Source organism: Dermacentor albipictus, chromosome 7 (genome assembly GCF_038994185.2).
Source record: "Dermacentor albipictus isolate Rhodes 1998 colony chromosome 7, USDA_Dalb.pri_finalv2, whole genome shotgun sequence".
Classification (NCBI taxonomy): Eukaryota; Metazoa; Arthropoda; class Arachnida; order Ixodida; family Ixodidae; genus Dermacentor; species Dermacentor albipictus.
The window spans coordinates 143,339,283-143,365,895 of record NC_091827.1 but is presented as its reverse complement, the minus strand read 5'-3'; the positions used below and the strand labels follow the sequence as shown (position 1 = coordinate 143,365,895).

Genomic DNA, 26,613 nt, shown 5'->3' with positions numbered 1-26,613 from the left:
TCCAAGACTGTGGCTAATGTATTATCTAATTGTGGTGAGAAGGAGCTAATGGAAAAACTTGCATCATGCGAGGCATTCTTCAGAAACTTAACCACCTTTCCTAGTAACCAAATTACAGTTAGCTTACAAGGTACACCAGCTCCATTACCCCAATCGACCGCTACAAGCAGTTGCAGGCATTCGAATAGTACAAAACTTGTTGTACCTTTGGTAAAAGCAAGAAGAGGACGGCCAAAGAAAGTCAAAGCTGTTAAGCGTAAGTTTTTGCCATCGCAAAAGCAAATGGTAAGCCTTGCAATGGTGACAGCAGACATGTTAAATGTCTGCAAACGCTACTCTCTTTCAGATGCCGATTTAAATTCCTTAGTACAGGGCACCTCAATATCAGACAGCGTGATTAACGTAGCACAATACTTGATTCATCAAAAGTTTCCTCACTGGGATGGCTTTCAAGATGTGCTACTTGGCCATCGTTTACTATTTACTAAAGTAGAAAGCCTTTTTATTCAAATCTTGCACGTCCGAAATCCCGATCACTGGCTTACGGTAACCAATGTTGAGGCTGATGAAAACACAGTCTTTGTATATGACTCAATTGACCAAGGTACTCCTTCTGATGCCGTCAGGCAAATCTGTCACATGCTAAAATTGCAGTCACCAACGCTGACCATTTGCACTAAAGGGGCACAAAACCAGTGCAACACGCTTGACTGTGGCTTGTTTGCAATTGCAAATATGTATTATTTAGCATCAGATAGGAAACCAGAAAATTTAAACCTTAGTCAGAGTATGCTGCGCAGACATTTGCTGAAATGCATACAAACAGGCAACATGGAAGATTTTCCACTCACAAGCTCCCCCACTACTCGTGTGCGGCCAAAAGATTGTATTTACGAGTTGCATTGTGTATGCAGGCAACCGCTGTATGGCAGAAAAGTACTGGACATTTCTTGTGCATACTGTTCAAAAACCTTTCACAGGGAATGCCTTCACCTTTTACCAGATAATATGGATAAAAAAATAATTGTGTGCTCTAACTTATGTTTGGCTAGTGCCAAGGAAAAAATTCACACTTGTAGTACGTAGCATCTTTCTTTGTACGGCTTTAGCCAAACCTGACTATAACAAACCAGCATAAAGTGAATTATCCTGTATATTGCACACACAAAACTTCCTGACTGATACTCATGCAAAACACTCACTTGTAACAGAAGCCTTTTTTTTTCGTACTTTTTTTTTAAATAGTGCCTAAATGTTAGAATACTTGGAAACATACCAGCAGTGTACTTCAAGCAAGCTCCTATCGAGTCTCTATTTTGAGTGACTGGCAAGCTGTTTAAGGCTAAAGATTGCTGTCTACTATGCATGGTTTTGTTTACAAAAATGCAGGTAACTCTGACTTAATTTTCCCACTGAGGACAACTAATTCATATAGGACAAACACAATACAAAAGTTTTCCTTTCGTTATAGGCGCATTTGGATTTAAAGAATTACCTGATATAATGAACCTATTTTTAGTGCATAGGCCAGTTTGTTATTATCGGGTTTCAGTGTATCTACAATCTACCAGTAAACACTGACACAAACCGGTGATGTGAAACTTTTGTTGTTCCAGAGCCCCGTTAGCAATATGCCTGTATACTTCGATGCTGTTAAGAGGTTTATTTGTTCATTATCAATGCATTAACTTAGATCCATTAGCAGCTGTGCAACTGCTTTATGGTTACCTGCGGCATCAGGATTGCTTAGGCCCAACCACAAGGAACAAGTTTACAACATATTTTTGGCCGGCTATTTGATTTGACATGGGCACAATTCAGCATCTAGAGCATCAACCCCAGCATCTCATCGTTCTTGACGATGGCAGCTGGCGTCAACAATCCGTCAGGAATGTGTTTCTTGTGGTTGAAGCTTTAATGTGGGCAGGTTCACTTTGTATTATTCAATTTGAAAACCTGATCAATCTGCTTCTAAGTAGTAGCAAGTATTTTGGATATTCAACTGTGTTACAAAATTTGCTTGCCATCGGTCTGGTACTGCTTTAGCAACCGAAATCTGTACTGACATTGCCCCATTACCTTCCCGTTGCCGCAAGTCTCTCGGCGGAGCCTGACCGCTACAGAGCGCGTTCTCGGGTGGCGGATAGAGAAAACTCTTGTCAGGAAGCTGCGCTAAGCAGCTTCATGCAAGACAGGCACTTGTGCCCGCGGACCAACAGGCTAAGAAAATCCTCAACAGCAGCACTCAGGTTGTCACAGTGACATGTTCATCTGAGAGTGCAAGTTGCAGATTCTTTTTAATCCTTTGTACTTCACCTGCGTTTTTTTCCCTCTTGTACAGGTCCACTGATGTACCAGCTGCATGCATTCACACTACCATCAAGTCATCAGGAGCGTCTGTACCTCTATCTAAATATTACACTATTGTCTAAGGTGGAAAATCAGACTTGTATATTTTGCTGTAATGGTTCTGCCAATAAAAGATTGATATACATATTTATTTTCTTGCAAAGCTGGCATTGTGTATGTAACAGGCCAGTGCAGCATATAAGCTATAACTTTTTTTTTTGCAGATGCATAACACTCACCTGCTATGAAACCAACTTGCACTGCATAGTTAATATGAAACACAGAAGATGATTGTGCACCATCTTGAGTGCCTTCGCATTTATTTAGTAGTATTTTGGATCAGCTATGCAGCACAACTTGGCTTCCATGTTGAAGAACAAACTAGCCTACACACAAGTTTCTTTTTGCACTAACTACGTTAAGTATGTGCCAATTAATTCCTAGGCGAGTCTTTTTAAATACTGCTCCTTGATCAAGTGCTTGTCACTGTCAAAATTGAGGCAAGGTATAGCTTTGTCTACAATTTTTATTGGTTATGAACACAAATGAACAGAGACAGCGTTTAAAAAATTCATGCTAAAGGGCAGCACTCTATAACAACTCAACACTCAAGTCCAGATTACACTGTTTTGCAATAAACTCGAAAAGCACAACACACATTTACTGTTCGATTGTCTTTCACTGTTGCATGGGTGATCAAGTATTGGGCCCCTGTACCTAATCTGAGCATACTTTAAATAGTAACACAATTCAGTCATCCAAATTACATTTTTGCGTGCACTATGCATACATTTTTTTTTTCTAGAACATTTTCTGGGTATCCCATAGACATTTCGCTGCAAGACATGTGCATATTACATGGATGTTCAGTGAACGTCTAGAAAAGGGCATTTTGAATGTTACCTGAAAACAGCCTCAATAATAATTCAAAGTTATTCTTAGTTTGTTTGATTGAAAGAATACAGCACATTTTTATGGTGTATGACAGTGTAGCCCATCTAAATGTTACTTTAATGTAGCAGAGAAATCTGCGCTGATTAAAAGAGCTATGTAAAGGTAACCTGCTTCACTACATGAAATGGGTATGAAAAGGTGACATGTGAGGGATAAAAATAATTTCAAGTTAACAATTGGTATAACTTGGTGTAGAGCACTCACCTAAATAAACCTTCCCATTCATTGCTCACATACTGACTTCCACTAAACAATAACACTGTTGAGCATGCAACAATTTTCAATTATATAAGTAGCAAAGTGAAAGCTCATTTGTATTAAACATCTAGAGGAAAAGCTACAAAAAAATGTGGTGTGGAGAAAACACGTAAACATGCACAACTCAAGCATTTCGTGATTAAGCGACTAGAAATTTATGGCTTTTTATTTCGCTGCAGGCTAAGCTAACCAATAAAAACTAAGACTTACACAGCATGCTTTGCCACATTGAAATTCATATCACCCTGTTTGGATACTTCACGTGTAGGTGTTCTAAGTACTCTAAGGCTTCCATCATAAAGTGAACCTGTATGGCTTAAAGTGCCTTTTCTCTGCACCAAGAAAGAAATGTAAATAATCATGTGAAAGTTACTACACACTTCTTTCCTTGGCATTTCAGAGTTGGTAGAGCACACTTAACATACACGTAGCGCAAAAATTTATTCGTTGACTGCCCCACTAAACATCCTACCATGCTGCGGTGAAACTATGCACTTGACCCACCCCCTTTCCCCCGTGCCTAACCCCATAGGTCATGTGCAGAGTGTCACAGAATTCTGTTTTGAGGATTCTTTGTATGTGCTAATGTTTCTCCAGCCATTGAGCGTAAGCAAATTAAAAAAAGCTAGACTAAAACATAGCACTGCTAACTGTCTAAGTATGCAATAGGTTGTGATGATTGTGACATTTCTATGCATGTGTAATCTTGCACATACTCATTTATCAAAGTGACCTTCCTATAACTTGTACCTCCCCACAAACTTGTGATTTCATGCACACTGTGACACAATCGTACACACTCAACCCACCTCCAAAGTGGGTGAAGTACATCCATAAGGCTATAAAGGAGTATGTGACTGTTGGTGGGATTGAATCCTTCTAGCAAACGGCCCAATGTTCTAGCCATCATCATCATCATCAGCCTGGTTACGCCCACTGCAGGGCAAAGGCCTCTCCCATACTTCTCCAACAACCCTGGTCATGTACTAATTGTGGCCATGTCGTCCCTGCAAACTTCTTAATCTCATCCGCCCACCTAACTTTCTGCCGCCCCCTTATACGCTTCCCTTCCCTCGGAATCCAGTCCGTAGCCCTTAGTGACCATCGGTTATCTTCCCTCCTCATAACGTGTCCTGCCCATGCCCATTTCTTTTTCTTGATTTCAACTAAGATGTCATTAACTCGCGTTTGTTCCCTCACTCAATCTGCTCTTTTCTTATCCCTTAACGTTACACCCATCATTCTTCTTTCCATAGCTCGTTGCATCGTTCTCAATTTGAGTAGTACCCTTTTTGTAAGCCTGCAGGTTTCTGCCCCGTAGGTGAGTACTGGTAAGACAGCTATTATATACTTTTCTCTTGAGGGATAATGGCAACCTGCTGTTGATGATCTGAGAATGCCTGCCAAACGCACCCCAGCCCATTCTTATTCTTCTGATTATTTCCGTCTCATGATCCGGATCTGCCGTCACTACCTGCCCTAAGTAGCTGTATTCCCTTACGACTTCCAGTGCCTCACTGCCTATTGTAAACTGCTGTTCTCTTCCGAGACTGTTAAACATTACTTTAGTTTTCTGCAGATTAATTTTTAGACCCACTCTTCTGCTTTGCCTCTCCAGGTCAGTGAGCATGCATTGCAATTGGTCCCCTGAGTTACTAAGCAAGGCAATATCATCAGCGAATCGCAAGTTACTAAGGTATTCCCCATTAACTTTTATCCCCAATTCTTCCCAATCCAGATCTCTGAATACCTCCTGTAAACACACTGTGAATAGCATTGGAGAGATCGTATCTCCCTGCCTGACGCCTTTCTTTATTGGGATTTTGTTGCTTTCTTTATGGAGGACTACGGTGGCTGTGGAGCCGCTATAGATATCTTTCAGTATTTTCACATACGGCTCGTCTACACCCTGATTCCGTAATGCCTCCATGACTGCTGAGGTTTCGACAGAATCAAACGCTTTCTTGTAATCAATGAAAGCTATATATAAGGGTTGGTTAGATTCCGCACATTTCTCTATCACCTGATTGATAGTGTGAATATGGTCTATTGTTGAGTACCCTTTACGGAATCCTGCCTGGTCCTTTGGTTGACAGAAGTCTAAGGTGTTCCTGATTCTGTTTGCGATTACCTTAGTAAATACTTTGTAGGCAACGGACAGTAAGCTGATCGGTCTATAATTTTTCAAGTCTGTGGCGTCCCCTTTCTTATGGATTAGGATTATGTTAGTGTTCTTTCAAGATTCCGGTACGCTCGAGGTCATGAGGCAATATACAGGGTGGCCAGTTTCTCTAGATCAATCTGTCCACCATCCTTCAACAAATCTGCTGTTACATGATCCTCCCCAGCTACCTTCCCCCTTTGCATATCTCCCAAGGCTTTCTTTACTTTTTCCGGCGTTACCTTTGGGATTTTGAATACCTCTAGACTATTCTCTCTTCCATTATCGTCGTAGGTGCCACTGGTACTGTATAAATCTCTATAGAACTGCTCAGCCGCTTGAACTATCTCATCCATATTAGCAATGATATTGCCGGCTTTGTCTCTTAACGCATACATCTGATTCTTGCCAATTCCTAGTTTCTTCTTCACTGCTTTTAGGCTTCCTCCGTTCCTGAGAGCATGTTCAATTCTATCCATATTTTACTTCCTGTGTTCTAACCGTTAACACATCATTGCACATACACTTCTCTTGTGCCAAAGTCACTCTTTGAAACATCTGGTGCGTGCAAAATGTGCCAGTTTCTTGCATTCTTCCCTCTTGACAGCTGGTACTTTGAGATGATGTATTAGACTGCACTGCCTTTGGGATCAGGCTACATTTTCTGCTAGATCCTTCAAAGCGGTTGAAGTTCACCTACAGCGATATCACATTCAAAGTAATAAACTAACATTGTCCCAGTAAAATCCCATTAGTGGGTCCTTGCAGCTGTTTATATTATGCATTAATGTGTCATGCACATAATATGTCATGCTATCTCTTAATGTGTCAAGCACCTAGAAGTGACACCACTGTTTTTTAAGTCCAATCTTTCACCTGTCTGCCAATCATGTATGTCGGCATTATGAGCAGAGAAGAAATCATGCTCACTCAACTGGCACACCTGCTCAAGCTTAGTGGAGCAAGGTCTTGTTAATTCATCAATGTATTAAAAACTTCATCAAAATGTGTCCACACTAAATCAGGTGTCACACTTTCAGAACGGATGGCAGGGTGCGAAGTGGAAGAATGGTAGTAGAACAGTCACGATACGACTTTGCTTGAGCAAAGTTTCAGTAGAGCTAAAACCGAGTTCAAGCATGCCTAGTGCATCAATTATTGCAGCTTTCACTGGGAAAGACATGACAGGGTGCTGAGTGCAAGCAGGACAGAGAAATGAGTTGCTGCATCATGCTGTATGAAATGGTGCCACTGTGGGCAGGAGGAAGTGGCTTGATACAGAAGAAAACGGTTCAACGAAGGACTACTCGGTTGCATGGCGATGGAGCAAAACAGCGGCCGAGTGCACCCGCGTCTAGGGCAAGCTGCCTCGGTGTTCTCCAGTTACGGATACTAGAACTGAACACGTTGCACCATCTGGGGCGGTATGCCCCATGCTATGAAAGAACTCAGCCATCAGCAAGAGCATGGAGCTTCCTACTAAACTGAGTACAGGGACTTCCCTTGCACCACACATCGGCACACATTTCAGTGCGAACACCCAACGCGCGTTAATTCGATGTTAGTTTGCAGTGGCGGTGCTGTGGACTCATTGTTTAGGAGCAGCAATAACTATTCGCTACTACATAATAAGTGCAAATTTTCTCGGACGCAGTACCTAATCCCGCACTAGAAATGCTGTTTGCAAAACGCGCTACTTGTCCATCCAGACGAGGAACAGTTATAGCAAGCCGAAAGCAGACGCACTTGTTTAGATACAAATATTGTAAAACTCGTAACCGCATCGTAAAACTCACCGTCAGACTCATCATTGTGGAAAAGCATTAAGAAGCGACTCCCACTCTTCAAATTTAAACAACGCGCATAAGAGACGCGAACTCACGAACACTACGATTCGCTAGGACATAAGAGGATTGGATTGACTTGCAATGCTTGCCCGGATCTCTTTCGTACCTGAACAATGTGGGTGTTACCGCTAGTTTCAGCATTTCATTTGTTTATTATTATGCGCCGGTTCTGCTAGAAGCGGTGTCAAGCGAAAGTTCTGCGACATGGCTACCCGCTTTGCATATCCAATGCTCGGTCAGCTACGTACGATGCACAGCGCCAATGCGTACAATACGTTACGTTCCCTCTCGGTCAGTCATTGTTAACGGCTTCTCAACGCACAAGCCTGCTAAACGCTTTTCCTGTGAGAGAATCACGCTCAAGTCTTATGTGAAGCATAAACTCGAACGTACAGGCTCAGTTTACAGAAGCATAATAAAACATTCGAAAAAGCGCCGGCTATGGCTGATGACTGCTGCTGCACGCTTCACAGCATGATTACCATTCATTACATAAAGAGCACTTATTCATTCATCAAAAGAAACCTGCACAGCATTATCATTGGTCTAAAAAATAGCCTATGCCTGTGAAGCTGCGAGCGCAGTATGAAGTTTCATTGCCTCTCCACACATAATTAAACGCTTTAGTGCATGAAATTCTATCAGACCATGCGCTGTTATTAGAATTTATGAAGCTTCACAGCCCTACACAAGCGTTGAGGTAAAGCCCTCGACAGACGCAAACACATCGTGGAATCGAACGAGTGACTCCACAGTGCGCTTGTGCTTGAGGTGAATGTAACAATTTGCTGGCCCTCCGCTCAAGATGCCATCTCAAAGCGTGAAATTCGGTCATATCGTGCGACATAATGACAAACTTGTTGAACTTCACCGCACCGCCCAAGCGTTGAGGTAAAGCCCTCGACAGACGCAAACACATCGTGGAATCGAACGAATGACTCCACAGTGCGCTTGTGCTTGAGGTGAATGTAACCATTTGCTGGCCCTCCGCTCAAGATGCCATCTCAAAGCGTGAAATTCGGTCATATCGTGCGACATAATAACAAACTTGTTGAACTTCACCGCACCGCCCAAGCGTTGAGGTAAAGCCCTCGACAGACGCAAACACATCGTGGAATCGAACGAGTGACTCCACAGTGCGCTTGTGCTTGAGGTGAATGTAACCATTTGCTGGCCCTCCGCTCAAGATGCCGTCTCAAAGCGTGAAATTCAGTCATATCGTGCGACATAATAACAAACTTGTCGAACTTCAACGCACTGCCCAATCGTTGAGGTAAAGCCCTCGGTAGACGCAAACATATCGTGGAATCGAACGAGTAACTCCACAGTGCGCTTGTGCTTAAGATGAATGTAACCATTTGCTGCCGCTCCGCTCAAGATGCCGTCTCAAAGCGTGAAATTCGGTCATATCGTGCGACATAATTACAAACTTGTCGAACATCACCGCACTGCCAAGCGTTGCGGTAAAACCCGCGGCAGAAGTAGGGCTGCATGAAATGCCATGAAAGCACAGGTGGCACTTTTGCGCGTGATGTGAAGTGAAAACATTTTGTGCCACTGTGCACAAGTTTGCATCTCAATGTGTCTTTTTCAGGCAGACCAGGTGATGTCGTTAAACTCAGTCAAGCTTAACAAGACAACACAAGCGTTGCCATAAATCTTGCAGCAGAAGTAGCTAAGGTATTGGTAAACTTAATTAATACATGGGCAACGCTGAGCGCCGATGGTAAATGCAAACATTCATTCTGTCATTGCACGCATGTCTGTGCATAGCTGCTTGAAACGAAGGAAGTGCTGTGCAATGCAATATTAGTTATATCAACATTTATGCATGTCACTGCAAAACTTAAGGATTCTACGGCTTGTATGCTTAGTCAAAATACAAAAATAGTGAATCAATAAAAAGTGGTTTTATTCATAAGATCAACGAAAACATTCCATGCCTTTTTGCACACAAATCACAGCATGTATAAAAAAAACTGAAAATCTCAAGGAACTCCTAGTAGATATGTGCAACTTTCAGATAATAGCATGTATGCCAAGATAGCATCAGCTGTCAAAATTAAGAAGTATCTTTCAACTCCTCACAGTCTGTCACTCCCTTTGTGCAAAGCACTGTGAGCTCTCTCTGCTGCAGCCTTCTTGGCGCAGCGCTCCTATGTCACTTCGCCAGAGCCACTGAGGAGAAAAAAATAAGACAAAACCAATTTTATACCTGAGCTGGCTGCCAGCCATCACTATCATCTAGGGGCCCTCAACGCATGACATGATGTCAAGCAAGCTTCACTTTTCAGCTGTACCCTGCCTCCAAGCAATCTTTTTGTGCCTTTCTTGCTTATAATATAAGCGGCGAAGTTATGCACACAGTGCGTAAGCCACAACATTCAGCAATTATAAGTGACATTATTCTCATGCACTGAAACCTAAGCATTTTATTGTTGCAGCTTTAATATTGAATAGGCATGCTTGGATAGCGAAATTTTCTGATTGAATCAATAGCAATATTCAGGAAAAATTACCTCTGAATATCGAATCAAATATTGAATATTCCCAATTTCTAAAATAACGAAATGAAAAATGCGGTAGAGTCTGTTAAGGAAAAACAGACTTGCTGGCCTTTTTGGATGCGTATAGTGCCATTAACAACTAGATGTCAAGTCAACTAGGAAGCTTGTAAATGAGAAGCAAAGGAAAACACAATCATATCTGGTGCACAATGACCATGTCACAAAAAAAAGAAAATGAACAGCATGTCCCAGACACATGTAGTAGAGTATAGTAGAGTATACAGCTCAGTGAAGGAGTTAAGGGCAATACTGCAGCCCTGCATATCATTTTGAAGGAATCGAAGCATATGGAGAGATTGACAAAACAAAAGAGCAAATGCAAAGTCTTCCTAAGGCACGACATGCTTACTCAACTATAGCATGTAAATGACCTCCTCCATATCTTTGTTTAGAAACTGGATCATCTGCGCAACAATCACAGTTGTCCTGCACTATAACCATTCAACGATTCTTCATTTATATCAGTCTTCCTCCTTGTAGACTGCAACAAGTGTTGTTGTCTTTTACAGTGTTCGAACAAAACAAATGTACTATTCGACAACTTCACATAGTGAATTCTCGAATCGAATACGAATTGAATAGCAAAGACTATTTGACTCATATCCGAAATTTTGAATATATGCACACTCCTATTATGAAATTGCAAGATTGGCTTGTAATCGCAATACATGTGGCAAATTTTCTATTAAAAAAATTTGGGTTAGCCCCCGCATGCATCTAATTTCACAGCCAATCAACCATCACTTAATTTCCTTGCATTGCTGCTGTTCACTCAGTCTTTTATACATTGCCACATTTGCACTGATAATACTTGCTACTGGACATATAAATTTTATCTGCAGCGTGATGTATAATATCCTATATATTAACAAGGAATAGATGATACTAGAAATTATCAGTTATCATATATAATATGCAAGACAGTTAACTGATAATCTATAAGAGTACCAAAATTGGTGCTAGAGGAAAGGAGGGCAGCAATGTGCAGCAGAGGATTGGGAGGTGTAATTCGAGATAGCATAACTCACTGGCCTAGAATGGAGTCAGCTAATGCAAGGCAAGGATATGACTGAAGCTTTCAATCCTGAAGCAGACATAAATTGGTTAATGAAATTAATGATGGCCATGTATGCACCAATTGAAAAACATGGGAGCTTGAATATAAAAATTAATGTACCCAGCAGTACAGATTGGATTCAGATTGTACTTAGGCACAGAGGATGGCCTGTCTCTCCTGTCAGATGGTGTCCTGCTTGTCTCCCCTCACAGCCACTAGTTGTGGACGGTGGTGGCAACTGATACAACCAATGCATGCAATAATGCAGAACATAATTTAGGTAATTTTTGAAACATGGAAGACTTTTGTCTACCAAAGCAGGTAACAAAAGTGGTACTCATATTTTTGAGTCTGAGAAGAATTAGTGTGCATGGAAATTGTTTTCATATTGGATCCTAGCTGTGCTTCAAACCACAGTGTGCCACATGGCTCTGTTCTGGCCCCCTTGCTGTTCATCATTTGTCCTGCATGGAGGCTTCAAGACATCACAAGCATTGCATTCTTTATTTATGCTGATGACATGACAATTTGATCAACGTATGGGAATCTTGATATGCAATTTAACAGCTGCAAAATGCTTTTGACATACTCACTGAATATGCAGAGAGTGTTGGTCCCCAACTATATATAAGAAAGTCCTGCTGCATTCATGTTACTAACAATTAAGATAAGGAGAAGTAAGGTCAGTCTTCAAAACTGACTTTGAGGTAGGAATCAACCCATCAGTCATGCTAACAATTAATGAGCTACCTCTCCTTAGCCTTGGAATTCATCTTTCTGGTTCAGGCTCGAACTAGCCTAGGCCAGTCTGGAAGTCATCGACCTTGACTTTGGACTTAGTATACGGAATTCAACCAAGTGCTGGTAGAGCTCACTCTGAGGTGACACACCAACTTGCAAGTTTTTTTAAATTTCACCATGTATCACCTATCAAGCACAGTTTCGTTGACCGAGTGCTCAGCGGTGGGCTATACTAGATTTCACCATCTGAGAAGTGAGGGCAATAATGGTACTGAATCAAGTCTTATCTCAATCCAAATGCGTAAATTGCATGCCCAGCTTAGCACAATTATGGAACTTGTCATTCTGTGCAAGCATGTAAGACAGCTACGATAACTGATCTCTCTATTAGTTGCAGCTCTCTCTTCTCATTTATACAGAGATCCTCCCATGATAATGACATTTTCTGACCTCCTGCTGTATGGCACTGTACTTATATTAGCACTAATACAAGAATAATGTTTAGAAGTAATTATGCAGCTATTTCTTACGTGAGATATCAGGATGCCTACAGGACACTGTGCAATTTACCCAGGCTATGATTTTCAGGGCAACGTAGGATGGATCGCCGTCATCAACCCATTTACAGCATTAAAAATTATTTTTCTTTTATATGCACACACCTGTCCAATTGACATGAAGGAAAGGCTTATTGCAAGACTGTGAGACACTAATTATGCATGCTATCAGATCCTGCCCCACTAAATCATCTAGGAAAGTTGGCGATGATTCTAGACAGCATCGAAGAGAAGAAAAATTGAGGCCTGGAAACTACGGGCAGGCTAATGTGTACTTTTGTGCTCTCATTTATTACTATGAAAATATTCGAGGTTCATATGTGATGGCTTTGTGATGAGAAAAGAAAGAAGTTAGGCAAGGATGTCAGCTGCTATGAGATGTGCTTTATTAGAAAGTATAGGCTGCATTAGTACCTGTGTGGGTAAACCAGCATGTTCCCTGAACAAGTGAAGCTATTTTAGCCTACAAAAGCTGCCTTGAGGCTACTTGTTTTGCTTCAATTGTTGGCAAAAGGTATCTTGCTCTCTTAAATCAATTTTCACAGGAAAGTGCTGCATACTTATAAGATGCACATCATATCTAAGGCAACATGTAAAGCTTTATTTCGATAGCTAGTAAAGCCTTGGCCATCACTAATGTCTCTGCTGTGTACTGATGTGGCAGCACCACGCTTACACATTTAGACATCTTTTGTAGTCAAGCATGCAGGAATGCAGACAACTTTGAAAACCTATCTCACGTATGATGTTTAAATTGTGTCAGTTTCCATCGTCTCCATGCTGCGTGATCACACGAGAGGTCAACACGGGTCAAAAAATTTATATTTTAGATTCGATAGAATATTTTATATTTTATGCACATAGTATCACTCAGTAGCATGAAAGTAAACATGACTTCTATGCCAAATGAATATTTAGGAGGAAAAAAAAATTGGGAAATTCCTCAGTGCGGAGGCACCTATTTCATGCACAAGGCATTCTTGGAAATTCGCAACAATGTGAAATACAATATATTACAGCTACAAAGAATATATTTTTGTCTGTAAAACATAGACCTAAAGAAGGGCTAGCTAGCTGTGCAAAACAGAAGTGTTTTAGCATAACTGCTTAATTTGCTACAATTTTCAAAAGTTGCTATATCTACGGTTTTTTATCAACTATACCAATCCGTGGAGCCTCTTGAAATTTGGTAGACTCTGAGACCTTAACCTATTCAACAACTTTGCACAATATTGTTCTTGTATCACAAATTATCAGTTTTACAATTCACTTCAAATGTCAAGTTTTGACGAAAAAATCAAAATAAAGAAAGAACATTGTAAATTAAAAACAAGTTGCATTATTTTGTTTGTAAGGACAATACTACAGGTGGTAGAAATGAAAGCTTCACCAGAACATAGCAGTGTGCTAAGAAAAAGGGACATCGGGGTAAAAAGAACATGCACAAGGCTCTGACTTGCCTAAACTTGACTATGATTGTGACAGAAAGGCAGTTTTGGCCTTATGGTTAATACCTATACATAAAGGTCCGTTCACTGCAATCATTATTCGCTTTACTGGGAATAAAGAAGCATCAATATAACCTTTACGTGACTCTTTTATTTAACAGCATATGTGCGCAGCTTATGGCATAGATAATTTTTAACGAAAGTTTGTATTTCTTTGCGTGCTAGAATTAACTGTTAGTTCTCTGTGAATGTGCACAGGTAACACAATGTACGGCAGGTGAATGCCTCTAAAAATGTCACACTGGTCATTATATAAATGTCGTTATATAACCTAAGATGCAGTGGTGGGAGTGGGAATGGTGCTGGTTAAAGCAGTGTTAGCTGGCGCATAGTTCCAGCTGCCAGGTGCCTAAAACTGCCAAAACTACCTTTCTGTAGCAATCATGGTCAAGTTTAGGCAAGTCAGAGCCTTATGCATATTCTTTTTATGCTGATGTCCCTTTTTGTCTGATTATGTCTGATGTTTAATGGTACAAGGGCCTGGAATGACTAAAGAATGCCATGAATGTTTCATGATACATTTAACACTTAAAAATGGATTGCTATAAATAATTAATATTGGCTGTATACAGGCTTAAAATTACTTGCTGTATAGGAGTGTAAAATATATCTGCTGTTAAAATTACAAGCCCATAAGTGATGTTTGTCTTTGCTAAAATGCATGAGGAGATGAGAAGATAAAGCATTTGAACTGGTGTGGTCTTTTACCAAGCACTCTGTGCCTTTCCAGAGCCCTTACGCACAATGGTTTGGAAGCTGGCACTCCATGTGCACTGCAGCATTGCAGCTTAAGCCTTCAACTGGAGGCAATGCTATGATTTAAGACTTTAAAGACACTGTATATATATCCAGCATATCTACACCACTGAGAAAAGTACCTGACAGTTTTGTTATTGAAAAGTAGATTGTTGCCAAGGAAAAGGGCTGTACTGAAAGGTAAGCAGGTGCACATTATATCACACTTCATGTCACAGCCTATACAAGGCTGATAGTATTTGCCAAATAAATAAATTAAAAAAATATAATGTAATAATAAATAGTTGTTATGCTGTTTTATGGATAGGCCTATTTTATAGACATGTTTTATGGCTAGACTACCTGTTCTCCATAAAGGTAGTCTAGCCATAAAACATGTCTATAAAGACATGGAGAACAGGTGGACCCTCCAAACTTGTTGCATGTTGATGACTGGCTGCTCATCAAAAGGTAAGAATGTGTACATGCCATCCGTTTTTATTCTCCACATTCCAAATTCCAGCCACCTTGCTTGTCTTTCCATTGGGATCAGGCTGCACGAAGTGTAAAAAGGTAAAAACAGAAAAAGCAAAATCTGATTGCCAAACAAAACATGCGTCCAAGTGTGTATGCTGCTCCCTAGACTTGGTATACCTGATCCCGTTATCTTGTGATGAGGTGTAACACGAGAGTGCAGAAGCACCACCATCCATTCACTTCGTCTTGACTGCCTTACTATTTGGCCAGTTACCGTCACTCATGTGGATGTAACCCCATGCTCAATGACACACTTATGCTTTCCCATCATTGCAACAAATTAATGAGCGAAATAATTGAAACATTATGTATCAACAAATTACGAGACAAATGTATTAGCCAGGCTTAAATTGTGACCCTTGTGACCAAGAAATGCAATTATCCAGATGTGTGTCCTGAGTGAAATGAATTATTGTTACGTTTCTATTTTTGTACATGTCTACCATTCTCTAACATTGTTTTGTTATCACTGGCTTTGTGAATCTACTTTTGCAATTTATTTTTCTCGTTGTGAATACTGTTGCTTCAGGACATATATATATCTATGTATATATTAGCATTTTCCTTAAACAAATATTTTTCTTGTGTATACAGTGCCAAGTCTTTACTTTCTTCACCTCTCTTCTTTTGTCTGTGTTACATCGTGCTGCCAAGCAAGACATCGCTATAAATCTGCCCCCCCTTGCCCATCTTTCAGTTATTCTGCACTGTGTGTAATTCATTACTGGCCTTTATATATTCCATGTATCTTGCAAATTGCTTCTGAACATTTTACGCAAGAAAAGCTTTAGGTCCGTGAATGAAACGTGAGCTCCACTTTCAGGGCCTCTATAAGTGATGGATGCTTCTTCCTAATCTGTGAGCCAGAGATGTATCCTAGGCAGCCTCTACAGGGGGCCCAAGTCAAAATTTGCAAAAGAGAAGGGGGACCTCACTGCACACTATGAGCGCTAAAATGCCAGCATTCTCAGGGGAAGCCTGGGCCCTCATGACTCGGACTCTGCCGGTGCTCCAAGCTCATTTCATTCTAAGCCACGGCGAGCAGGCACCATATGCAATTAGGCCATGCACAGATACTTGTGTAATTAGCTTAGGACCACGTTTTTGTGGTTTTTATATGTTTTTATTACTTTCACTGTGCTAAGGCAGTCAATGTGTAGTAATATAGCTTTATGAATGCTTGTGCCTATAATATGGGGAAAATAACTGTTAGTGCTTTGCTTGTAAGGATGCTTGTTTGCAGATTAACAGCCTCACATGCAATATAAGAAGGTCCCAGTGCTGCAAACAATACTCTTGCTTGTGATTTTGAGGCATCAGTGATGAACTCTGAGCATGTATACTTCTATTTCAGTTATAAGTATTGCAGTTGCATATATGCACACCTAGCACATGCTTGGAAGCTTAAGGAATGAGGTGTCGCACTCTTTGCATTGTTACTGTTAAGGTGGCAAATGCTTAGCATGGGTCATTAAACGATTTCCAAGGATCGATCTGTCCAATATCTGGCAACAATGCTCTTAACATGCATTGTGAATGGCAGTCTGCATGTTGGCCATGTAGATAGCTCAGAGTATTTGACATGCCATATACTACAGTGTGGCAACAGTGTTCAGAATCTGAGTGAATGTTAGCATGAGGCTACTAAGTGGCGCACTTGACTGGGGATGCAGAGGTTGAGGGAGTAGAAGGGAGGTGGGGCGGGGTCGGGGCTTTGCCAGCCACATACAGACATCTTGGGGAAGGGGGGATGTGTCCTTCGTGCCCCCCCCCCTCTGTATATGCCACTGCCGTTGCTACAGGAGTTGAGCACTTGGGGCACATTTCTTAGTCAGCTTTAGGTGATCCCTAAGCCCAAGTGATGGATTGTCTAAGGGCTGCTCCAGGACAAAATCTCTGAAGAGATATCTCCTGTGTCCGGGTAAGGTCACAGGCAAGGAGCAGACTTATCGGGGAAGTAAGGCACATATATACGTGTCCCACCAGAGGCAAGATTCCAGTGCGTGGTGAAGAGCATGGGGATTACAGTTAGGTTAGGTGGAGGAATACAGTTAGGTGTCACAAATGAGGCAGTTGATTGAGCCAATTGGACTGCCCAAATGGTTGAACTAATTCCATCTGTGCCCTTGTACTCAGCGCACCTCAATACTGAGATGTAAGGAAGTGTAGAGTCTGAATTTATTGACAGATTTGTAGCATTCTTAACTGTAACTTGTTTGAGCTGCTTCAATGCAGTAAGTGACTGAATCTTTTATCGTAAGTGATAGAGAGGGACTTGCACTATTATGATGTGGGGTGCTAGATGGACTAGATGGCATCATGAGAGGCTTTCAATGCAATTCAAGTAGTATGGTGAGATGGGCGTTTCTGCCTTGTACGTGACGAAAAAATCAATAGCGGGGTGAGATGGGCTCACATAGTTTTGTTATGCTCAGCATATGTCACAGATGCTTATTTCAGGTAAGCCTCACAAGATTCCATAGCGCCATGTTGTGTAACAAGATTTTTTTATATCTGGAAATATGTAGTTAGAAAGAACCTGATGGGCTCAGTGTATACCGATTGTCATTGATCGTCAACTTGCCCTCCCTAAAGCCGCATTGATACGGCTTATTTAGCTTTCTAGAAAGTGTAGGAGATGATGCGATCTATCAATTTGCATAGACAGCTACAGTAAGTATCACAGACCTGTTGCTAGCTGCCATAGATGGATCCTAATCTTGCTCCATGAGAAGAGGAATTACAATGGCTTTCTTTTTTATGCAGAACAAAGATGCCTGAAATGACAGATTTTGTTTTATAATTTAAAGAATCATTAGTGTTTCAGGATGCAAGTGTTTTAATATCTTGTTTATCTATAATTCTATCAAGTGCCAGGGGCAGACTTATTACAGAAGTTTAAGGAGGCTTTAAGCTCAGAATGATAATAGCTATAATATGGAGCATATTTGAAGTTTACTTGTTTTCGTTCAGCAATTTCACATAAAAGAATCTTAATAATATGCATCACTATAGGAAATAGGTCCGAAATGTGAAGCTCCCACCCTCCCCAGGTGCATTCTTTGCCTGACCTCGTAATGTGTTCCCTTAATTGATAATTGGCCAATGGCAAAGCATGGGTTTGCTTCTGTTTAAGCCTTCCAAACTCAACAAGCAACCACGACTGGGTCACCGTACCTTTCATTATACATTATCTTGAATACATATTCAAGGTCTTAGGGACCGGCCCAGTTTACAATTACTCTTTCAAGGATCCGCTCAACTTACTCGAGGATAAGCACGAGGACGCGGCTAATCCCGGGAACGCAAGAAAAGAAAGCTTCTGTTTATAATCGAGCACTATTAATTGTGGCGGCCACATCGGTTTCTCCGCGATCCGAGTCAGTAATATTTGCGCAGCTATGATGACATTAAGACGCACGGCGCTGCAGGAAAAGGGGTGTCAAAACTGGTTCACTGGTTGCTTCGATCTCGAAAACGAATCGTAGTGACCGACTTTTGTGCTAGACAGCTAGCAAGAACTCGTATGGGCCCGACCCTTTGAGGAAACGTTCGAGTGACAGTGCGAAGACTGCAGTTTCACGCATCTGTCACACTGTATATAAATCCATATTGCGGCGTTCGGAGATTGCTGTAAACACAGCGTGTGGCGACGTAAACGTAGGCATGTACGCTTGCAGCGCTTGTCGTCTGCTGCTCCAGAGAGGAAACGGGGGAGAAGCGTGCGTGTGCTTGTGGCCCCACCACATTCCTCGGGCTCTCGGGTGACGCACAAGACGCTCAAAAAAATTGCTTTCCATCTCTGCAGGCACCTGATAGATAGCAAAATATTTTTCTGCCTTGTAATATGGAACGCTGACTATTATTATAGCGAAACGCATGACAGTATAGTTGAAATAATTTTGCGTTGATGTCTTTAATCAAAATGTGTACATTAATGAACGCATAAGACAATTTTCTTTCATATCTTTGGAAGTTAAACGCATTGTTTAGTAAGATTTGATATATTTCAATTGTTTTTAGTTTAATTTATTAAAGTGACGTCCCTTCCGTGCGTTGCAGGAGTCGATTCTGTGTGGAGTCGTCTGGGGAGCACCGCGTTACACGAGTCGCTGCCTTAATTTATTAAAGTGACGTCACTTCCGTGCGTTGCAGGAGTCGATTCTGTGTGGAGTCGTCTGGGGAGCACCGCGTTACACGAGTCGCTGCCAATTTCTTTCCAGGCCGCCAGCACGATAACGGCTCCGCGGGCTTGTGACCTTTTCTGGTCGCCGCAAACAGCGGAGTTTCCACTCCTCAATGTTTCTTGCTCCGTGCCTTTACGTTTTATTTAGGGACCTTAACCAGTCTGCGCTTCCAGTGCCGCCACTACTTCGAGCAGGCGGTTTCCTGCACCTAACTAACCTTACTTCGTTTTCCCTTCTGCTGCACTCACCTGTGCAGCACGTGCCGCGGCGCGTGTGAGCGCCAGGCAGAGCACCCCGCTGGTGGCGAAGTCGAGCCGGTGACAGAACCGAAAGCCGTGCTCGACGGCGGGGTCGATGAGCTCCGGGCACTGTCGCCGCAGCAGAGTCTCGACGGTCACGGGATGCTCGTGCGCCTTCTGCGTGTTGATCACCAGGTCGGCAGGCTTGTCGACCACCAGGAAATGCTCACTGCGGTGGAGCACGTGGATCTCCTCGTCGCCGTTCACCTCCGCGTCACGATTCGTCGGCTCGACGGAACAAACAGCCGTTCCACTGGCATCGCCTGTGACAATAACCATCGCACCTCTCACTTCACAGAAGATACGCTTACGTAGTAGGTGCGTTTCGCTCAACGTCTCCTTTATTAAAGAAGGCGCTGGTTTCGCTTCATCGGACGAACACCGAATGCATACACACAACTATAAAATTGAAATACGTGCTCTTTCACAGTACACCTGCTAAGCTTCCTATCAGCGCTTTTTTATCCCCACTGTGGATTTGATGCGCATTTGGATTGGATTGAAAATCTCTTCAAACCGGACTGTGGCTAAGGCTTGCTTTCCATAGAGTTTCTCACTACATATAGTGAGAAACTCTATGTTGCTTTCAACTATAGTGCCTAGAATATACTGGCTAGTGTACCGCAACGTTCTTAGACATACTTCAGTTTCACAGCTCCGCTCGGGAGATGGCCGAAGTGGTGGTCACGCGAACTAGCGGCGCTGCGATCGCGTCTTTTGTCAGTTTTTTGTTTCGTTTTTGATAGAAGTTGCTCCATTTCTGGTAGATTTCTGGTTTCAATTTTGAGAAGTTCTTATTTCACAGTTCTTAATTTTGAGCCTCTTTGTGAAAATTTGTCATACCTGAGCTAGGTATTGTAAATGCGTTTCTGGTAATGAACTTGAAACATGACTTCTGCTTTCACTTCTGGTTTCATGTTGGTTGCGCTGCGTCGTCTGCTGTTATCCTTCTCCGTTTTGTAGGTGTTGTGTGATGTGTCGTGATTTGCTCTCTTGAAAAGCTTCTTGAAGAAGCGTTTCCGCGTCTCATGACAGCAAGAAGTTCCCTATGCCGTGCTGTTTTGCCCCCGGCTGTACCAGCGGCCTAAGACATGATGCCGCATGGTCACCATTTTTTCGCACCGCCGCGAGACGCTGGAGAGTTTAAAAGTTGGGAACGCATGCTACACCGAAAAGACAAACGCCTCACAAACAAATCAAAAGTGTGTGAACTCCACTTTGAGGACGACGACATTTTGAAACGCTACAAGCATGTTGTGGGTAACAAAAAAATATTGATTCCTCGCGGGAAATGGATGCTTGTTCCTGGCCCACTTCTTACTCGGCTCTTTTCTGGGCTGCCTGAGCACATCTCAAAGCCAAAAATGTGAAGCGAAAGCGACGTCCACCAAAAGAACGAGCGCAAGTGCCGGCAAGTACATCGGGCGAAGCTTGTAGTGACAGCGCTTCAACTAACCTGCTGTTTGGCTTGGAAGAAGGAACTTGAGAAATATGCGCTACACACATGGTGCTCAACGAGCTCACGAACGTGACACTGCCTTCTGCGCTCTGGAAGTTCGAAATTGTACTGAGGACGACACAACACAGAATTAAGCGATGCGGAATATTTTATATAGAGGCAACTGGTAGCCAGGCATCTGCGAGTAATGAAAACTGTTGTGCTTGAAGAGGATGGTACGCTTGCTGCATAAACGGCTACAGCAAAATTCACAGGAAGCTATTTCGAGCTGCGACTAGCATTGCAAGTGTGGAAAGAATCCTGAGAGAAGCAGAGAGCTTGAACATGTGTGCGGGCGTGGAAGCAGGCCAGCGTGACACGGTGACATCAGATAATATGCACCACAAGCAGTGCAATGTACTTACAAAGCAACCAGTCTGCGCGCGTTGTCTCCGTCTACAGAGGAAACTTCGACTGAGCATTAAGGCTCCGAGCGCAACGCTCAAGCAATATCAGAAGCTACGCATTGCGAAGAAGAGGCTGCCTAGGCCAGCTGCTGCGCATCAAAAGCAAAAGAATGAAATCTTGGCTCTGATGAAGGCTTTCTGAAATGTCCGATAACAGAATCGAGGAAGCGTTGGCCGAACTTCCTTGCATTTATGACATCGTTTAAACAGTTGAAAGCAAAGTCTCCGTGTGGCGCGCGGTACAATGCGGACTGGCTTCTTAAAGGGACACTAAAGGGAAAAATGATTTCTTCTGCATCAGTAGATTACCGTTCTACAACACCAGAAACACCACTCTTGCAACGATAAGACGTTTGGTAAGCCAGAAAAAGCGCAAGAACGAAATACTGGTGGCGACGCCTACTTGAGTTCCCGCACCTGGGGACTGTGACGTCATGGATTTTGATGGCATCTTCTAGGGTCTAATAATTATGTATAGCGGTACAGATTGACTACATTGTGTTCTAAAGGAACCAAATATTAAACATGGCAAGTTTCGGGAACCTCTATTCAGCCAACGCGGCCCAAATGCGAAAACATACTTTGGAATCCCTGACGTCACGCTGACGTACCGGCACTTGGGTTTTGGCGCGAAATTCAAATACTGATACTTGGACCTTAATTTTCTCATCTAATAATCAAATTATTTTGTTGAAATGACTGCCGGCAGGTTACTCAAACAATGCTTCATTAGACTAAATTGATTTATTGTTTCGCTTTAGTGTCCCTTTAATTGTTTAATGCTGAGGATATTAGCGAGCCCTCGAGCATATAAGCTTCTATCTGACATAAATTTGCTGCCCTTGCCCTCCATGAGCCGCGTCACACAAATTCTGAAAGGAATACCATGCAAGTATGGTTTCAATCCTCTCTGTATGGAAGCTATTAGAAAAAATTAAATTATGGGGTTTTACGTGCCAAAACCACTTTCTGATTATGAGGCACGCCGTAGTGGAGGACTCCGGAAATTTCCACCACCTGGGGTTCTTTAACGTGCACCTAAATCTCAGCACACGGGCGAAGCTATTGTAAAACAGCTGGCAACAGAGCAGATGGGAAGAAACTCGGAACACTGATTTTGGATGAAATTAAGTTACGCCAGGCGTACAATTTCAACAAGTCAACCTCCAAACTTGATGGTTTTGTGGACTACGATGGTATTTCAAATGAAGCAACTGACCAACTTGCAGATCATGCGCTCGTGCTGATGTTCGTACCACTTCTGGAGAGCTGGGTGCAACCGCGTACGTGCCACCTATAGCTTTGCCACGAAAGGTGCTGCGCCTGGCGGGATTTTAGCAGAGCTGGTGTTGCAAGAAATAATGCAATTGCATAAACGTGGTGCTGTGGTGATCGCCGTAGTCAGTGACGGAGCTGCGAACAATCGCTCGATGTGGCAGCAGATGGGAATGAGCGGCAGCGTAACCTCACCTTCTCACAAGATTCCACATACATGCCTGCCTGAGCACGCGTACCTTCATTTCCAGTGTGATGTGCCACATGCCCTGAAGTGTGTACTCAACCATTTGCTGAAGCACAAATTTGGACAGGTGAGCTAGTAGGTTATTTCATATATAACCTGTGCTGATTGGCGTCGATAACTCGCTGACATAGCAGGTGCAAGCAGCCAGAAAGAGGGCAAAATTGCTTTGAGCAAAAGTAGCTCAAAATTACTTTTTGTGCACAAAGTAAATAAAAAGTGCCACTGTGTTTGTTGTTTGTTTTGTTCGCCAAAAAGAAAATGAATTAAACTTTGACATAAATATGTTCATAGTATTTAACTTCGTCCTTGTCACTGCTCACAGATCACTTCCAACTCATTTGCACGTCCCATAATATCCGCGGACAACTATAAAAAATACATGTGTCAATTAAATTTATTAGGCGAAGAAGCGTTGACAGGGGTGGATCAATTCACCACAGCGTTATCTCAAGCGACTGCTGGGCGTGATGCGTTAATGTCCCTACGTCTGCACAGGCGCTCGCCGTCTTTAATGAATACACATACAGTGAAAGATGTCCCTACGTCTGCACAGGCGCTCGCCGTCTTTAATGAATACACATACAGTGAAAGCTCGTTAATTCGAACTTCAATAATTCGAATTTACGGATAATTCAAACTGTACGATTTGGTCCGCCCAAGCTCCACAGAAGTCTATGTATAAAAAAGTCCGTTAATTCGAACGCGAGAAGGTTCCCTCACGGATAATTCGAACTACGCTCGCCTGGCACACGGCCTACTGCCTACACACAAGGCTGTATTGCCTCCGAAACGGAGAGAACGGCGAGAGAAGGCAAAATCGGAAAAAAATCTAACCGACGCGGGGTCAGCCAGAAGGCAGCGGCGGCTGCCGCCTCTCCGTTCTACGTAACCTCCGAGACTTCTTGCCCGTTGCAAATCTCGGAGGTTTTGAAAATCTTGTACAGCTGCTAATGTTGTGCGGAGATGGCACGGCAAGCGCCAAAACACAGTGAATCAAGTACGTCGCAGCTGCGTTTGCAATCAAGAACCAACGAATCAGGGCCTTCGCCACCTTCACATGTTCACCGTCTTTGTCTCGGCAGTCTTCATCGGTTGTGCACCTCTGTTTTCAGCTTAGGAGGTATCGGCCGTCGCGATTCATTGTGACGGTGTTAAGCATCGGCTAACGTTCGTTTCGGTGGCCATCGGTGGTGTGGCACAATCGGACCCAGAGCTTCGACTTGAAAATGGCGTGTGCCCGCGGCACACGCCATCACTTTCTGACATGCCCTACTGCTTCCAAATCGCAGTGTACTGTTGCTCTCCTTCACTTTCGTTAGTTCGAACTTTCGTTAATTCGAACTGAAGCGGCTTCCCCTTGCGGTTCGAATTAACGAGCTTTTACTGTATTAAGAATAAGCAGCAAAAAACAAAGCCCCCGCTGGAGGGAGCACCGTGGCGCTTTTATAGGGGAAAAAATTGGTTTAAAAGCGGAATCGAAGTGCACGACCTCTCATTTGCGGTGTAGTTGCAGCTTCTAAAGACTAGCTAGACATGTCATTCAAAGGTCCTTGGCATAAAATACTGTTCGGGCAGCCAAAACACAGTCGTCGAAGAGCGAACGGCACAGGCCAGTTGGGGAAAACGACCCACCGCCGAGATGACATCGTAGGAGTAGACGATGCGCGCTGCGTGAGAGATATGTCACTGCAGCGCCGATAGTGCACAGACACCGTGAAGTCTCCGTTACTTACGCCTGGCAGGTTTGTCACAAAACTTATACTGCGTATCTAAACTACATTTACCGACGGATAAGCGCCTACAGGCCTGTTGGTGCAAACGACGCATCGCAGCAGGAGCAGACGACGCGCGGCGCATGACGAAAGACGCGACTGCAGCGCCGGTAGTTTCAGTGACACCCGTTTCGGCCACGTCGGCCAATGGGCTCGCATAAGGAGCTGCGAAACTGAAGTATGTCGAAGAACGTTGGTGTACCGCATAGAGTTACTATACTGACTCTAGAGGACAAGCTACCCATAGGGCCCATGCATTAAAATCGGGAACCTCAAGAGCGCCGCCATGTTGCTACGCGCCGAGGTTGCCAGCTCCTGAGACGCTTGCTAGACTTGGTGACAGTAGTCAGTTTTAATCCGGCAACCATAGCAGCATGGCGTCTCGCTTGTGGTGTTGTGATGTGTGCGTGCCGCCGTGTTTGGGCTTTATAAGTTGGTTCTTTATTCTGTGTTGCGGGAAGGTGTGGGTGTGGTCCATGTTGGCCGTACAGGTGGCAGTTATGCAACCGAGGGATGATCATGTTGAAGTTTCCGGCGGTATGCGGTTTTCAGCGGTCACGCCTGTTGCAGGAGTGTCACTCGACGAGGTTACGAGCTCGAAGCTGTGGTCAGATTCCTCGTTGGTGTTCCGTAATTCTCTTCGCACGTGCGCGGTATGTTGCAAAAGCCGCTTTCGCGATCTATCGTCGCGACGATAGATCGGGTTTTTTCATTTTAAGTACTGACACAGCTGTAGGGCACATGTAACCGACAAACGGAAGTCTCAGGAGAGCGCCTGAGATTATAATAAAGCAGGCGGTGCAGGAACTGCAGGGCACCCAAGGGACAGTGGGGGGATCAAAGCTCGAAGCAGAACGTTACATAGGTTGGTGCCGCCGAGGCATGTGTGTGCCAGGGAGTGTTCGCACGGACAGCTCCCCTGGCACGCGCAGCAGTGCCTCGCAAGGTCGAGATACTTTAAAGGCACCCGCGCCCATGATCTTTCTTTTGCCTCGGTGCAGGGAGCAAGATTAACCAAAATAATATGGAGGGCGAATGCCTCATGACAAATGTAGCTCGCGTCGCCTGGCGTGTGTAGTAATATCAGAGTTCATTGTACGAACTTTATGCATAATACGCTTTGTTACGGTACCTTAACGGAATCGGTCTAGAGGACGGTGTTGGTACATTTTTTCGTACCGCCCTAATCCTATACCCCCACTACAAACACACACACATACCCCCTTTTTTATGTATACATACAATTCCTTGCCATGACGGATCATAGCCTCCTTTATTTTTGAAAAATAGAGGAGGCTATGGACCGATTGACCAGTTCAAGTTGTCAACTTGTCAGTAACTGTCATAGGAATCACTGTAATAAACACAATTCCACGATCAGATTGTTTACTTTCATATTTTGTTGTAACACTTGAGGACTACATAGAACTTTATTTTGTATATGTGAGAGAAGTATCTGGATATCACGAGCTTAAGCCAATGTGTGATACAGACAAAGCAGCTGCTACAACGTGAACTGCATTGAGGGCCACACAACACATACGTAATTAAAGGTGCAAAATATAGGGGGAAGCTTCAAAATACGCTCTGTAGCACTGCAAAGTATAACATATATTGTATGTGTACAATAAATGTTAAAAAATACAATGCATCAATG

General features: G+C 43.1%; 1 protein-coding gene across 1 annotated transcript in view; it reads right to left on the bottom strand.

The window, feature by feature from the left end:
• The window catches only part of LOC139047310 (RNA pseudouridylate synthase domain-containing protein 1-like), a 180,226-nt gene extending 159,969 nt beyond the window's left edge, over window positions 1–20,257 (bottom strand). Inside the window, exon 1 of the mRNA XM_070521139.1 lies at window positions 19,707–20,257. Coding sequence (XP_070377240.1) covers window positions 19,707–20,036 — 330 coding nt within the window. The 5' untranslated portion in view covers window positions 20,037–20,257. The remainder of the gene's footprint in view (window positions 1–19,706) is intronic.
• Window positions 20,258–26,613: the final 6,356 nt, after the last annotated feature.